The sequence below is a fragment of the Eurytemora carolleeae genome, unplaced genomic scaffold, assembly GCF_000591075.1.
Source record: "Eurytemora carolleeae unplaced genomic scaffold, Eaff_2.0 scaffold7, whole genome shotgun sequence".
NCBI lineage: Eukaryota > Metazoa > Arthropoda > Copepoda > Calanoida > Temoridae > Eurytemora > Eurytemora carolleeae.
Genome location: NW_019396407.1, coordinates 713,298 through 729,317, shown reverse-complemented (window position 1 = coordinate 729,317; position 16,020 = coordinate 713,298). Strand labels below are relative to the sequence as shown.

Genomic DNA, 16,020 nt, shown 5'->3' with positions numbered 1-16,020 from the left:
AGTTTCCTAGTCTCCAATTCATGAGTTATGATCGGACATTCATACAAACAATAAAGAATAGAATTGAAAATCAATTATTTATTAACATACAGGGTGTCCCACATCATATTAGACCGTCAACGGGTCTAAATTGCAATTTTCGAGACTAATCAGAAAATTTAATAAGAATGAATGATTTTGAAAAATAACATAAGGCTTATATAAGAATTTTCTTGCACAAAATGATAAGTTTTTCGAGTATTAAGGGTTTATTTTGGCGTTAAAGATTGAAGATAATCTTATTTGATATGGGACGCTCTGTAGCTAGCTTAATTTACAATTTTGAAAAATTATTTCTTTTAATTTCTCAGTTCAAGACGACATTTAGAATATCTTTTTATTTCTCAGTTCCAGACGACATTCAGAATAAAGGTTCTAATTTGAAGAGGAGTTAGTTCTACCGGGCTTATATCCTCAACAGAACGGAAACCACTGAAAAAAGAGAAAACTTTTAAATAAAATTTCATAAAATTATGGTTATTTTTACCTTTCGTCATATTTGTTGTTGTTATTATCGTTGTTGATGTTCCAGTGTACTGCATGTTGTTTGGAGAATGATAACGGTGTTGCACCGGTTAGATTTTCTTCCTCCATTGTTACAATCTCGAATTCCGTAAACAAATTCTTAACAAAATAAGGAATGCATTTTTGGCCGATTTGTCAAATCTCAACTAAGTTTTAAACTTTCAATTTCAGTGAACTTAACCCTAAGAACGATATTTAATATCAAATTATATAAATCAGAACACACATTTAAAAAAAAAACATATTAACTGACCCTTAATTAACTCTCGTGGAACCAAGCTATTTTTATCGCACTAACGGACCAAGAGGGTGCCAAATTGACCCTACAATATTTTTTTCAAGTTTTAAATTATATATGGTTGTTTAAATTCTAGATCTTTGAAAAAAAAATTGATATAACTTTTTATGTATAGAGTAATCTGGCTTCAAAGTTCTAAAGCACCATGACTCTGGTCCAAATTGATCCCTTAACATTTTCGGCTTCCGAAGATATTTTTCATCTCTGTAATTCTAAATAAGCATATAGCATCGGGAAATGAGAAGAAAGAAAAAGTGTCCAGAGTCCGAATTTAATGAATTTGAGCCGTGTCTCAAATCCGCCAAAATCCGCTTTCAATTGAGCGCCTGCTTAAATCATGAAACATTGGATACAATTTTAAGTGGAACCAAACATATGTAAGACGCCGCTTAAATTTAAGCCGCAGCTCAAATTCTTTAAATTCGGCCTCAGGGCACTATTTATTAAAAATATTTATCTGCGAATATAAACATTATATTAATTCATATGATGATGTGTATATACTTTTCTATATCATACAATTTATCTGTCTACTGTCTATCTGCGAATATATATGTTGCCTATAGCCGGCCAAACGGCTGGACTGATTGGACTGAATTTTTGTATGGTCACTCATGGATGTTATAGGCTAAAAAAATCGATTTAAATTTTTTTTTTTCAAATTTTTTTCCACGGGCAACGCCGGGCCACTTGGCTAGTGATCCTTAATTATCAGCTATTCCTTCTATCTCTAAACTCTTTGAACGCCCCTGATCTAGTGTGAAGAAACTGACACTATAACTGCAAGTGCACCCTAGGAATCTAGACAAATTTTCAAATTTCAAAATTTCAAGTTTAACATATATTATGATTTATAGTTTGTTATTCATCTACGGTGGTAGGCGATTATATCAATACAATGAAGACGACTTTCAATTTCAATTTTTATTTGTATCCAGCTATTAAACAGCATAGATACACAAAAAATGGAAACAAAGATAAGCTGTAAATCAAAAAAGCTTCTTTTTAATTATTTGTAAACTTGTAATTCGAAAAAGGCTTGTTAACATAAAAACTTAAATAAAAAGTCGTCTTTATTATATTGGTAATATCGCCTACCACCTTATCTTTCTTTTGAAGTTACAGTTTTTATCTTTTATCAATCTTTTACTCATTTGTCATACATCGAGCATCAAATACTAGTGCCCTGCGTTACCCTGGCTACTCAAACCGCTGTATACCCACACTTGGCCTTAAATTATAATTTTAGCAAATCTATAAATGGTCAACCAAAGAGTTTTTTTTAATATAGATTATGGAATATTTGCAAGAACTGAGTTTTTGCTACACTCTCTGATTTTCTAATTCCGATATTCTAGACCTTTGATATTTCAAACTAGGAATTCTGGTGTACTAAATAATTTTAGTTGCAAAGATGATCAAAGCTTTACCTGTAGGTCAACATAAGCAGGTTCTGAATTTTCATCCTTGGAAAAGAAATTGATTTTTAATTAAGAATTCAAAAACTTTTGAATAAAATTGAGTTAATCTACATAATCTTCACTTCAGTTTAAAAATAAAGGACTTTAACTTACTAGATTTCCAAAACTGAATCTATCCCAAATCGTTTGAATTTGTAAATTGTCCAACTGTTCTTGCATGGCTACCTTCATAAATAACTTTTCTTGCATGGCTACCTTCATAAATAACTTTTCTTGCATGGCTACCTTCATAAATAACTGTTCTTGCATGGCTACCTTCATAAATAACTTTTCTTGCATGGCTACCTTCATAAATAACTTTTCTTGCATGGCTACCTTCATAAATAACTTTTCTTGCATGGCTACCTTCATAAATAACTTTTCTTGCATGGCTACCTTCATAAATAACTTTTCTTGCATGGCTACCTTCATAAATAACTTTTCTTGCATGGCTACCTTCATAAATAACTGTTCTTGCATGGCTACCTTCATAAATAAGTGTAATTTCAAAAGACTTTCCATTTAAAGAGGAGCAGCCCCGATTCCCAATGGTACCCTTTAAACCTTTGCCTGATGTCAGACATATCTATATAAATCTACCAAGGAGTATAGAATAGAAGGGAGATATAACTAACGCCTACCATTTGATTATACATGCTTTGCAGACGGTACTCTATTTGTATAAGAAATATTCAGAATAGGTTATTGTATAAGCGGTAATTGTACATCAGACAAATATTTCTTATTCAAATGAAGTACCGTTTGCAAAGCATGTATAATCATATGGTAGGACGGGCCGAGTCAGTTATATCTCCATTCTGTTTCATACTCCTTGAAATCTACTGATTTTAAAAAAAGTGGCAGAAAATACAGGCCGCAATCTAGAGGAATGCAAGTGGGTTCCATTATGTTAAAACTGATAATTCTTTCTACTCTATGAAAAGTCAATAAAGGTTTCAAGGGTACCGTTCCCCTTTCTTTGCATTGAGGGTCACTTGAAATTATGTTTAGGTCATTCCTTCCATTCAAAAGATTGCGGCTCTGAATTAAAATCTGAATTATGTATAGAACCTGAGCCATCATATTGTAGAGTCTAAGTAGAACTGTGGAACTATTTCTAACGGAAAGTGACAAAATCTAAAATAGAAAAAATGAAGAAAATTTTATTTTTTAAAATTTGTATGCACTTAAACCTGCACGTTTGCTGGAAGCTCCTTCTTTATACCACTATACTCCTGAAAAACATGGTGTTAGTTTAATTCAGGGGACATTAGTTCCAAACTAACACTTGGCCTATTTCTAACACTGAGTTAGAAATGGGCACATTTTCGAACATTTATTTTGTATGTTATGAACGAAAACGCGACAATGTTTCAAATTCAGGATATGTTCGAAAATGGAATATCTTACATTGTCTTGAAAGAGGTCAAGGGTTTTAATATAAATTATGATTTTTAATAATAATTTTAAAATTGGGAATTGTTATCCTCTTCATGCTTAATATAATGTTGGTTATAGTTTTTATAATCGACTTTGGCAGAATTAAAATATTTTCAAAATTTCGAAAACATATGNTCTAGACTCCCCACTATGGATTACTCTGCCTTCAATAATCACGCAAAGGTTTAAAGGTTCCATTGTGAATCAGGCATGCAGGTTACTTGAAATAACACCTATAGTTTCTGTAAAACAAAATTTCCAATTTCCTTATATAGGACTGCAGTAAATGCAATTTCAAATGACTCTTTATTTAAAGAGCTCCATGTCGGATTCACAGCGGTATCCTTTATACTCTATTTGTGTAAACAATGAGGTCGATATCATTGAACAAGTTTGCAAGTCATTTTTATATAAAAACCGCAATAAAAATAATCAATTTTTAGCAAGAAAAATAAGAATTTGTCCTTAATCAAGCAAAGATCTGTAGGAGCACTATTAAAACTCAAGCACATGGTAATCTATAAATGGGGACCACTTTAAGTATCGTACACGATCCCTTTTACCTGAAGAGATAATTGTACCCAGTTCTCTAGTGTTAGCTGGGTTGAAAGAAAGGATAGTTGAACGGGTAAATCATGCTCTAACATTTCACTCCGGGCCTAAATAGAAATAAAATAAAACAAATGTGTCTTCTATCTTTAAATACAATTTCCTTGTGTGTCCGTTTGTATCCAATAAACGTCAAACCGGCAGAACCGATCGGGCCTAAATTTTGTGTGGGACCTCACATGAACTATGGGAAATGTGCGCAAAAATATTCTTAAATCGCAAATTTTTTGTTTGTTTTTGTTTTATATTGTAAAAAGAGAAGATGCTCAGAGAGAGAGCCAAAATAAAAGTTGAAATATAGAAGATCCTCGGAGCCTAGTATTGTATAGTCAAGTTGATACACCAATCTTTGCCCTGTAAAAAGTGCAATTTTTCACATAATCGAATAAGCTGCACCAAATTCGAAATTAGCATTTATACAAAACCAGATTTTATTTTGGTCAGGAAAAAGCCGTGTTCAGTAAAGGGAGCGAAAAATGAAAGGGGGTATAGTTTCGCTGCAAGCCTATACCCCCTTTCTTTTTTCGCGAACACTTCTGACAATAAAAATTAAATTTGATCTAAAACGTACACGCCACCTGATATCCATGATTGTGAAAATTTTAATTTTCATTTTTAATCTGCTCGTGTTGGATAATATTACATTTTTGATTACAAATACGATGCTATATAGATAGAACTAATGTTTGATTGAACTAAAGTTAGCTGTCACTAGCCGACTTTAGAACAATTAAACAAATATGAATTTAGTTATGTCAATATGAACTTATGAAAAAACATATTTTATCACATTTGATAACTGAAGTCCTTTTAAACGTTAGTCTTGATAAACATTAATCTAAAACTTACGTTCGTTCAATCGATCATTAGTCAAAATGATATGACACCACAAATGCGACAAAATTAAAAACCTGCTTCAGAAAAGTTAAAGAACGCATCTCTAATCTCTAGAAATTAATCTAGAGACTATAAAATTAGTCTTGAGATTAGCAAAAAGAGAGGATCAAACATTGATCTCGATATCAACCATTCTAAAGTTTTCAGCTCTGATCTCTCTGTGGGCACTATTATACCTGATCCAATGAATGTCCTGTTAGAACACGATGTTGACCAACTACAACAAGTCCTGTCTCTTCACCATTAAATGTTTCTGTCTCATTCAGTGGTTCACCTACCCCGTAGCCATCATCATGTAGCAGGCGTCTAAACAGTTTAATATTTTGTGCTGGCTACTCATAATCTTGTGCACTTGATCTCGATATCGACGTGGACATTTTTATTCGAATCAATGTCTTGTCTCTTCATTTCTTCAGGGTACAATTACACTGTGGATATTGAATACCGATTGAATTACTTGAAAACTAAAAAGTTTGTTTATTTTTCAAACCACAGTATACAGTTGTAACCATAAAACTGAATGAGTTGACCGTTTACCAGGCTAGCTACTAGACTAGCTGTTACCTGTGTATAATGTGTTCAAATTGACCAGCTAATGGACTAGCTACTACCTGTGTAACGTAAGTTCAATTTGACCTTATTTAAAATCTCAAAAGAGTGAAATTAAGAACAAAACGTTGCTTAATAAAACGATTTGTAGTTGCATTTTAACGATTTCAAATCGTTATTTATTAAGTAAAAAAAATTTATAAGAGACGACTAAATCGTCTAAACTCAAATGTGAAATTAGGGACAAAAAGTCGTTTATAAAACGACTTTTTGTTGCACCTGTCAGAAGGTGGGTGGTGAGGATAGTAAAAGTAGGAGAGTGTTATGAATGCCAGAAACAAGCTAAAAACAATTAATTTAAAGAGAATCGATACCCATATTGTATTCCATGCGCACAGAATAAGCACAGTTTCTGGCATTCATAACACTCTCCGACCTTTGCTATCTTCAGTCCTCACCATCCACCTTTAGAAGAGTGCACATTTCGTAGTGAAAAAAGGCATTTTATACGTTCACAATTTTGTGTGGGACCTCGCATGACCCAGGAAATGTTTATGGATGCTCAAAATTACAAATATTCTCTCCTAATATTTTTGATATTTGTAAGATTTTGAAAATCCAAGAAAAAATATCTTAAATTCTGCAAAATTTTATTTTTGATAATGTATACAAAGAGAAAATGTTTACAGTTGAGATAAAAGATGGGCGCGAGACGCCAGAAAGCCTTATAGTTAGATAAAATAGTCTATATGGGATAATGGCTAAAGTTTAAGTTGGCCGTCACCTAGACTAGCTAATACCTGTGTAAAATAAGTTCAAGTTGACCGTCTACAAGGCTAGCTGCCCCTTCACTTCTGTCTGGAAGAACAGTAAAAACATCCTCATTTGATCTCAGTTCAACTCTTCAGGAAATCTCAAATTGTCATTTAAAAATAGAAAGGAGAACACTTATTTACTTTGTCAACCTTAAAGGGACTGTAAACGTGATTTTAAGTGACCTTCCAATCAAAGAAGTCCAGTTCAGATTCGCAACGGTACCCTTTAAACCCAGAGAGAATAGAATATATAAGAGTGGAATTTACTAGAAAAAAGTGTAAAACGGCCATTTTGTTGTACTGTTTCCATAATGCAGGTACTGGGTACTTTTATGTAAAATGTTTTTTAAAAAATCATGATTTGCACACTTTGAACTCCCTTTCAGGCTGAAAGGGACTGAAAAAATTCATACCAAGGGATTGTCTAAATTCCACTCTAATATAAATTCTATTCTCTTTGTTTAAACCTTTGACAGATCAACTAAAAGGACAAATGCGGTTTTTGGTCTAATGTTTAAAAGGCACCATTTAAAATCTGATCTGGACTTCTTTGAAAGTAAGCTCAGCTTTTAATTACGCTTATAGTCCCTTTACCATATAAAAAACGTGTACAGTGAGAAGCAGAAAACTGTGGAAAAGGAAAGGGATATCAAATCAATTAATAAGTATATTAAATGTTGTTACAAGCCAAATAGTTTTACAAGTAACTTATTAAATTAAATCAGTCTGTTTACACTGCACAACTGCTGTGTCTCATGTTCAGTGGACTATTTAAAATTATCTTGTACTCTATTTATGAATATTTTCCCATGTATAAGGCTGTGTACATGAGGGCCGGAACGGTAAAAGGTAAAATCTAAAAAAATCTATACAAATTTCAAAACACAGTACAACTAAAAGTCAGACTATTGATATGTATGTTTCACACATACATTTGTTGCTTAAAACGTGCTAGGTCGACTTTCCACAGGCTGTCCAGCCTGGACGGTACAACTGAATGCATATACAGTACATGTTGTACCAGCTCGGATCCTGCAACTTTTTGAGCAGCGGAGTGACTGACAAGGACTAAATTGAATTGTATTTGAGGTTTTCCTTGAGGTTATTGGATAATAGTTTGATGTTTCAAACGCGTCTAATGAATCAATTCGTCGAATCCTTTCAATCAACTGCCGACCATTTGCGTCTAAACTAATTTTATGACAGAGAATGTATTTATATTTTTGGATGCGTTTAAATTTTTAGAAGATACCTAGTCTGAGGCCGAAATTAATAAATTTGAGCCGCAGCTCAATCAAAAGTCATTTTTCCATTTCGTGGTTATGAATCAATGCAGAAATTATCATAGTTAAGCACTTAAATAAATAAAACGTCTTCTTCCTGATTTTTTTAATCAGATTAAGGTTTCAAGGGTACAATCGGAAATTGGGCATTGTCATCTTTGCATTTGGATTATAACGTAACTTGAAAATTCATTATCCTACAATTGGTTTAACGGTAAACAAGAAAAATTTAACATGAAATATTAAGTAAATGCTGCAGAAATCCACGTTCTTAATTATTTTTATTTACCAGTATACATTTTCTTATTTTTATTTACCAGTATACATTTTCTTATTTTTATTTACCAGTATACATTTTCTTATTTTTATTTACCAGTATACATTTTCTTGTCCGACTGTATATCTGTAGAGTAGACAAGAACAGTTTCTTTTCCAATTCTAGAAATGCAATGTTGATCAATTGCAAAAAAGAACCAATAAGTGTTTTATTTCTTGATGTTGATAAAAATAAAATAAAAGGAAAGAGTAAACACTTCAGAGAATCGAAAAAGAGATAGAAATAAAAAAATCAACTTTGAGTAAAAGAATGTCGGTTAAAACTATTTCCATTGAATTGTAGAGAATAAAGGAAAGTTATGTTTTGAAAAGGTTAGAAAAAATTCGAGAAATTTATAAAAAGAGTAAACTATCAACTTAGGGTAACACAAATTAGAAAAGTTGATAAAAATATTTTTTAGAATATTTAGAATATTACCCGTCTTTGACTGGAATGGGACCAACTTGCCAATACATCTCAACATAATTTAAACCTAGTAAAATATTTTAAATTTAATAAGAATATTCACAACAATTAGATTCAACAATTTTTTTTAGTTTTTTTCTTTCGTTCATTCAAGTTTTTTGCTTGATATATCATTTTATAAATTTGTTGTCTAAAATTATGTCATTTTATTTTGTTTTTATCTGAAGTTTTCAGAAGGAACTCCAACAATGATCATTGTAGTTGATTAAGCTAAATACACACGTACATTTTCCTCCAAATGTCCTGACGGGGCACTGATGATGTCAAAGGGGTTGGTTTAGTTGGGATTAATTAAAAAACGATTTAAAGAATTTTCATACGTACTGTCTGACCCCTAGTACACCCCAGGAATATACCTACGTACTGTCTGACCCCTAGTACACCCCAGGAATATACCTACGTACTGTCTGACCCCTAGTACACCCCAGGAATCGTACTCTGTGATAGATTCCGTGACTAGACTCCCCACTAGTTCAGAATATTTCTCAGAAACTGAAACAAAACAAATTAATGTCTTTTCTGATTATTTTTTTTTTTCGTTCCCAACAAAGTCAAACTGAATAAAAATAATTTTACCCACGTCTGAAATTTGAGACGCGGCTCAAACATGGTTGGTTTCACTTAAAATTGTATCCAGTGTTTCAAGATTTAAGTCGGTGCTCAATTTGATCCGGTTTTTGACGGTTCAACGACGCGGTTTAAATAGTTTATATTTTGCTCTGCAAAGTCTTAAAAATGTACAATATATTTTACAGCAGGTTCTATCGTGTACAAGTAATGTACACGACCAATCAGCAGACATCCATATTAAGGGATATTTAAGGATCCTTTGGATACAAAATTCAAAATCTTCTAAAATAGACTAAATTCATATATTTCATGTTTTATGTCAAAAATTGGAGTATCTCTTTAAAAGTTGTAAAACTTAACCCCTGAATGGGTGTTAAATGCAATAAGTGGCCGTTAGATGGCAGTAAAAAAACCTGGGACACTATTGGCCTCCTTAGCCTATCTAGTTAGAGCATATGCGCAATTTGGTCAGTCTGTGGTACACGTACACCTTAATGCAATAAATTCTGAACTCTATGTATAAATTCAATTTCCTGTAGTCTTTTAGAACATTCCACCACAAAATATGAAAATGATTTATTTTAAAAATGAAAATATGTTTTACCAAAATCCTGTTTTCCAGCTTCTGAGGGACTGAAAAATAGAGAAATTTAATTAAAGAATGGTCTAATCTTAAATCCCATTCTCAAAATATGTTTTGAGATCTTCTAAAAGAAAACTAATTTACCAAAATAGAATTCTTAAAAATTTAATATTTGTAAAAATATAATACCTGAAGACATAAGCTCCAGACGCTCTAATAATTATCAATCACAGGCTTGTTTTTAAAATTATGACAAATCAAAAAACTTTTCAAACTGTTATTAACTAAATTTTATGATTCTTTCATTTGCAAAAAAAATCCTAGCTTATTTATTGAACACCGTTTTCTTATTTGTTAATTAAATAATTTATAATTAATAGATTATTTCTAATTGTTGGATTGAATAGATACTTTCTAATTGTTAGATGAAATAATTTCTAATTGTTGGATTGAATAGATAATTTCTAATTGTTAGATTAAATAATTTCTAATTGTTAGATTAAATAATTTCTAATTGTTAGATTAAATAATTTCTAATTGTTGGATTAAATAATTTATAATTTTTAGATTAAATAATTTCTAATTGTATGATTAAAAAAACTTGAAATCAATCGATTGATGAATTTCCTTCTGCCTGAAAATAAAAATTACTATTTTAGAAAATTAAGAAATTTTTTTTTCTGAAAACTTTAAATTTGAAAATTAATTTAAATCAAATTAAAAACCGGGACAAAACTGTTCTGAGAATGATCATACATTAAAAAAAAAATTGGGTTTTAAAAATTGTTTTTATTTTTATTAAACATAAATTACTTTACCAGATACACCAGTTTTATTTCCATCAGCACCTGAAAAAAAACTTTGTAGTAAAACAATTAGAGTGTAGAGAGATTTTTTATTTATATTTCTAAAAATCCAAAAATATTTTATTATTTTATTGTGTTTTGAATTGTTTTAAATTTACCTTCGTAATACTGAAGCTTTACACTGTAGGCATTATTTTATATTAAGCATACAGTGAGTTACAAAATATTGTTTTTTTTGCATTGCAGCTCTCATTCTGGTTCATTTTTTATATTTTTTGACATTTTCTGACTCTAAGTAGGGTTTCCAACGTAATAGATTATTATCTTACGCATAATTACGTGTAGTTATGGGAAATAATTTTCATTTCGTGTAATTTCGCAGGATTACGAGTAATTGGGAAAATATTTTCTACAAAATAATTTCTACAACGTAATTTCGCGAAATTTCGTAATGATTACGCGTAATAAGCGAAACTATAATTACGCGTAATTGCGGCGTAATTTCGCGTAATTTCCACAACATAATTTCGTGAAATTTTGTAATGATTACGCGTAGTAGGCGAAACTATAATTACGCGTAATTACGGCGTAATTTCGCGTAATTTCTATGAGGTAATTTTGCGAAATTTTGAATAATTACGCGTAATTAGCAAAACTTCAATTTAGCAAAATTACGCCGTAATTTCTACAAAATAATTTTGCGAAATTTTGCAATAATTACATCTATGAAATTTTGAAGTTTTAACTTTTAATTTAATAAAACAACTAACTTACAAGGAAAATAATGTCATGCAAGTTGAATCAGAAATTTCAGCAAATACTATGTTGATTTAATTTTCACGTTCGACAACTAAAAAGTTTAACAAAGGGCCAACAATTTATTTTTATCAAAAAAATACATAATCTATAAATTTTCAATTTTCAACGACTTGTTAATATTTCAACCTACTTTCTCAAGTTTACCATCCTTGTTTGAAAAAATGTCAATAAAATCGTCAAAATATGTTTGACATGGTTGTAGCGAGCATATCCTTACACATACTTTCCCGCTATAATTATTTCTGAGAATAAATATGCACTTTATTTATTACGGAATTGTTTTGTATTACGTAATTTCACGTAATTACGCATTAATCATGCGAAACTAGACTTTCTTTCGTAAAAGTAATAAACGCGTTATTACGCGTAATCGCGTACTTACGTGTAATGCTCCTGCGTAAGTGAAAAAAGTGTTTCACATAATTATTCGTAATTACGCGTAAAGTAATTACGACTGGAAACCCTAAATCTAAGCAGCGTATTTGATTGATGGTTTTTATTCAGCGGTCTACAGCACTGACAGTGTGAAATTCTGTTATTTAATAAAATATTTATACTTGCAAAGACAAGCTTTATTTTTCCTTTTCAATTTAAAATCAATTTTCAACCAAGCAAAAATGATATCATCTCCTCCTTTTCTGTGCTTCAGGTCTCTAATTGATTGTTAATGTTGCATAGGTTTCGAAAAGGTCTTAAAATATTAAAATGGTCTCATGAAAAGAGCCATGATACCTTATAGAGCGTTTTTTTGGAACATCAGTATTTTCTGACATTTTGAAAGCGTAAATTTTTATTTTTTTATTTTTGTTAAAGGACAGTCTTATACCTTTTATACTCAGTTCCCCACCCCCTTATTCCATTTTTAGGGGCGAATTAAGCCTAGTAAATTAAAGGAGGGGGTGGGGAGAGGGGATATTTGAAAATTAAAATAATGTTCCTAAACTTAGATCTAGAAGGGCTGTGCATTTTCTTCACAACTTGTGTGACCTAGAAATGACCTAGTTGACATCATGAAAAAGTTAGATGATTATAAAAATTTTTGAAAGTTTTTTTAGATTTGACACGGAATGTCAAGTCATTTCAGAGTATATAGTGAAAACTATTTTTACCTTATTTTGTTTTGAAGATTTTGTTCCGTAAACAGCAGTGAACCCTATTAGTAAGATATCATTGGTTATCAAGAGTTAACATTTTTTTATCATGGTTAAAGGGACTAGGGAGTGACCGGCAATGTATGGTGGTTGCAAAAATATAAGTGGCAAAAACTCAATTCCTTTCTTTTGAGAAATATGTTCCTAAACATCTTATTAGTTTACTATATAATTTTTACTTTATTTTTCGTCGTCGTGATTTAATATTTAAAAAAACCGACCCTGAAAACGTACCTTCTCAAATTCATGAAACGTTTAATATGTCTCAAATGAATCCTAAACAGATTTTCTACAATACTGTATATTTAGTTCAACCACTATGCATTACCGGTTACTCCCTTTTAAGATTTAACAGAATTAGCGAAAAAAAGGTACCAAACTTCAAACCCAACCAAATTAAATTTATATTCTTTTATCTTAGTAACCTTATTTCATAGTAAATAGTTAAAGTTTTAAATGTCAAAGATTGCAAAGATGTAGAAATTTTAAAACGTAAGTTTGAGGCGATTATATATCTGATCTTTAAAACACCACACCACCAAAAAGAATATCAGAAAAAAGTTTGTATTAAGTATAAAATGGTTATTTTGTGTAATGTTTTTATATCTTTATTATTTACATATTGTATTAGTCTAGCAGACGATAAAAAAATCGTCAAATGAGCTAAATAAAAAAAGGAAATTACCTAGAGAAGGTACATCAAAAAGCCTTTTAACCAACAAATTTTTAAAAAAATATTAGTTTAATTAAAAAGAATATCGATGTAGCGACCCTCCATTAAATTTTAAATTGTGACTTGCACTCATGCAGACAACGAAGGCTATTAATATAATGTTTGATAGAAACCGTCTAACCAAATCTTTCATTTTTTTCATTTGTTCCTCATTTGAAAATACGTTAACAGTCCCTTTTTTCCATTTTGGAGAGAAAAGAAAGCTTCAATATTTAATATTTTTTTGCAAAAATTCCTAAATATAGCTTCATAGTTTGCTGATGAGTTTCTGCTTGGAATTCTTCTAACATGCTCCGGTATCTCATTTATCTTAAATCATTTATTCATTTCTTCATTTATTCATTTATTCATTTATTCATTTATTCATTTATTCATTTATTCATTTATTCATTTATTTATTCATTTATTCATCCTTTCATCCTTTCATCCTTTCACCTATTCATCCTTTCACCTATTCATCCTTTCATTTATTCATCTTTTCATTTATTCATCCTTTTACCTATTCATTTTTTCACCTATTCATCCTCTCATTTATTCATCCTTTCATTTATTCATTCATTCATTTATTCATTTATTTTTTATTCATTTAATCATTTATTCATCCTTTAATTTATTCATCCTATCATTTATTCATTCATTCGTTTATTCATCTCTTCATTTATTCATTTATTCATTTATTCATTTATTCATCCTTTCATCCTTTCATCTTTTCATTTATTCATTCATTCATTTATTCATTTATTCTTTTATTCATTTATTTATTTATTCATCCTTTCATTTATTCATCCTATCATTTATTCATTCATTCATTAATTTATTTATTCATTTTTTCATTTATTCATTTATTTATTTATTCATTTATTCATTTATTCACGTATTTATTTATTTATTTATTCATTACTAACAATTTCCTTCCTTTCATCTTTACACCAACTAAAAAAATGTCTGAAATAAATGAAAAAATAATGCAGGAAAATAGGAAAATCACAGTCAGGGCTCTGGAAAAAAGTACAGAATATCATATTTGGGTCCTTAAAATCAAAATTAGCCTCTAAAAAAGGTTTATTTTTTCTCCTCACCGATTCAAATAATTGACTAACAAACAATAGTTAAAATTACTTTATACCTATGTAGTTCAATCACTTCTCTCAGACATATTTTGAAAATATTTATAAAACCTGAATAGTTAGTTCTCTTCCATCCAATGTGTAAATAGATAGATTCGGTTCAGATATTGGAATTCTGAAAATAATGCATGTTTAAACTTTTGAGATCATAAAAGCATCTAAAAGGTTAAAAGTATTTAAACAATGATGAATTTTAATATGAACAGATAAAGCTGAAAACATCACTAAAAACTAGAAGGTTAATATTCAGGCGACATTTCTGGTGCGCCTTTGTTATCTCACAACTGGCTCTAGTTTAGATTTTTCCAAAAATGAACTTTTAATTTCCCAAAAGGATTGATAGGATATGTATAACTTATCTTTAAACTAGATAAAGTGCCTGGCGTTGACCGTGAAATTTTATAAAATATACTCAATTTAACCCTATCTCTTCTGGAGTACTTGAAAACCAGGATATGCTGGAGGGGGGGGGGGGTCAATNAACATATATATGCCCGGCGTTGCTGGTGAAATTAAAATAAATGAAGAAAAAAATTTCCATCTTGAAAAAAACATCGGAAAAGCCTCTGTTACCCCTGGGATACCCATGGGTTCCCTAAAAAAATGTCAACCAAATTGGTCCAACCGTTTGGCAAGCTAAAGCTAACATATAAATATATATACATAAAAATACATATAAAGATGAGCGAAGAGCTTTATTTTGTTTAAATAAACATGAAGCATCATCTGCAATTTTAATGATAGAACATTAGTATATTTATCTATTAAAAAAAATATGTATATATATAAAAAAATTAGATGAGAAAATTAAAAAAGAAAATGAAAACTTTATATTTAGAATAATCGTTAACATAATTAAAAAAATAATAAATCTAGAACAGTGCCGGCACATGTGCCCTTAAATATGATTAAAAAAAAAGTTCCAGCCAAGTTACTAAATATTTTTTGTTCATATACATCCAGATATGAAATCCTGCAAGTTTCAAAATCCTAGCCGTACGTCCTGAGATTTTAAGCCAATTTTATAGTTTTTCTTAAACTGTTAGACGCCGTCATATGTATTTTTTATACGATTCTTATATCGTAATGTATACAAATACTCTTTGAATTTGATCCTTTAAATAGCTTTTCAGTAATTCAAGTAGTTGGCCCTTGATTCCAACATTTTCAAGTTTTTGGATCAAAATATTTAAAATAAAATCAAAAGCTTTTGCTTTGTCCAAAAAATTCGCAACATTTTTGTTTTAGTTTTATCAGAGAGAAAATGCCAAAAGAATGAAAAGTGGAGAAAAAAAATCTATTTTAATTGTAAAGTTCATGTGTCCCTGTACATAATATATATATATATATATACCTGATATATGGGCTACTAGGATGAGAGAGTGGATTATAAACATATATTATAAAGTTCCTGTGTCCCTGTATATAATATATATATATTTACCTGATATATGGGCTACTATGATGAGAAAGTGGATTATAAACATATATTATAAAGTTCCTGTGTCCCTGTA

General features: G+C 30.4%; 1 protein-coding gene and 3 long non-coding RNA genes across 4 annotated transcripts; all 4 read right to left on the bottom strand.

Annotated features, from left to right (window-relative positions):
- Positions 1-362: 362 nt before the first annotated feature.
- LOC111702691 (lysosomal alpha-mannosidase) lies at positions 363-9,103 on the bottom strand. Its single transcript, XM_023474458.1, has 12 exons — positions 9,074-9,103; positions 8,670-8,724; positions 8,289-8,353; positions 7,728-7,818; positions 6,618-6,719; positions 5,445-5,574; positions 4,326-4,421; positions 3,516-3,557; positions 3,394-3,459; positions 2,293-2,328; positions 527-663; positions 363-471 (listed from the first exon to the last, which is right to left on the bottom strand). The coding sequence occupies exons 2-12, from the start codon at positions 8,705-8,707 to the stop codon at positions 384-386; spliced, it is 891 nt and encodes a 296-aa protein (XP_023330226.1). The 5' UTR covers positions 8,708-8,724; positions 9,074-9,103; the 3' UTR covers positions 363-383.
- Positions 9,104-9,631: 528 nt separating this feature from the next.
- Positions 9,632-10,248, bottom strand: LOC111702692 (uncharacterized). Its single transcript, XR_002765464.1, has 3 exons — positions 10,060-10,248; positions 9,892-9,920; positions 9,632-9,777 (listed from the first exon to the last, which is right to left on the bottom strand). It is a non-coding gene; the product is annotated as an uncharacterized LOC111702692 (long non-coding RNA).
- Positions 10,249-10,415: 167 nt separating this feature from the next.
- LOC111702663 (uncharacterized) lies at positions 10,416-13,357 on the bottom strand. The gene is made up of 5 exons (XR_002765462.1): positions 13,332-13,357; positions 12,605-12,648; positions 12,439-12,482; positions 10,835-10,857; positions 10,416-10,718 (listed from the first exon to the last, which is right to left on the bottom strand). It is a non-coding gene; the product is annotated as an uncharacterized LOC111702663 (long non-coding RNA).
- Positions 13,358-13,608: 251 nt separating this feature from the next.
- On the bottom strand, positions 13,609-15,945 carry LOC111702662 (uncharacterized). Its single transcript, XR_002765461.1, has 3 exons — positions 15,861-15,945; positions 14,558-14,621; positions 13,609-13,688 (listed from the first exon to the last, which is right to left on the bottom strand). It is a non-coding gene; the product is annotated as an uncharacterized LOC111702662 (long non-coding RNA).
- Between the last annotated feature and the right edge of the window lie 75 nt (positions 15,946-16,020).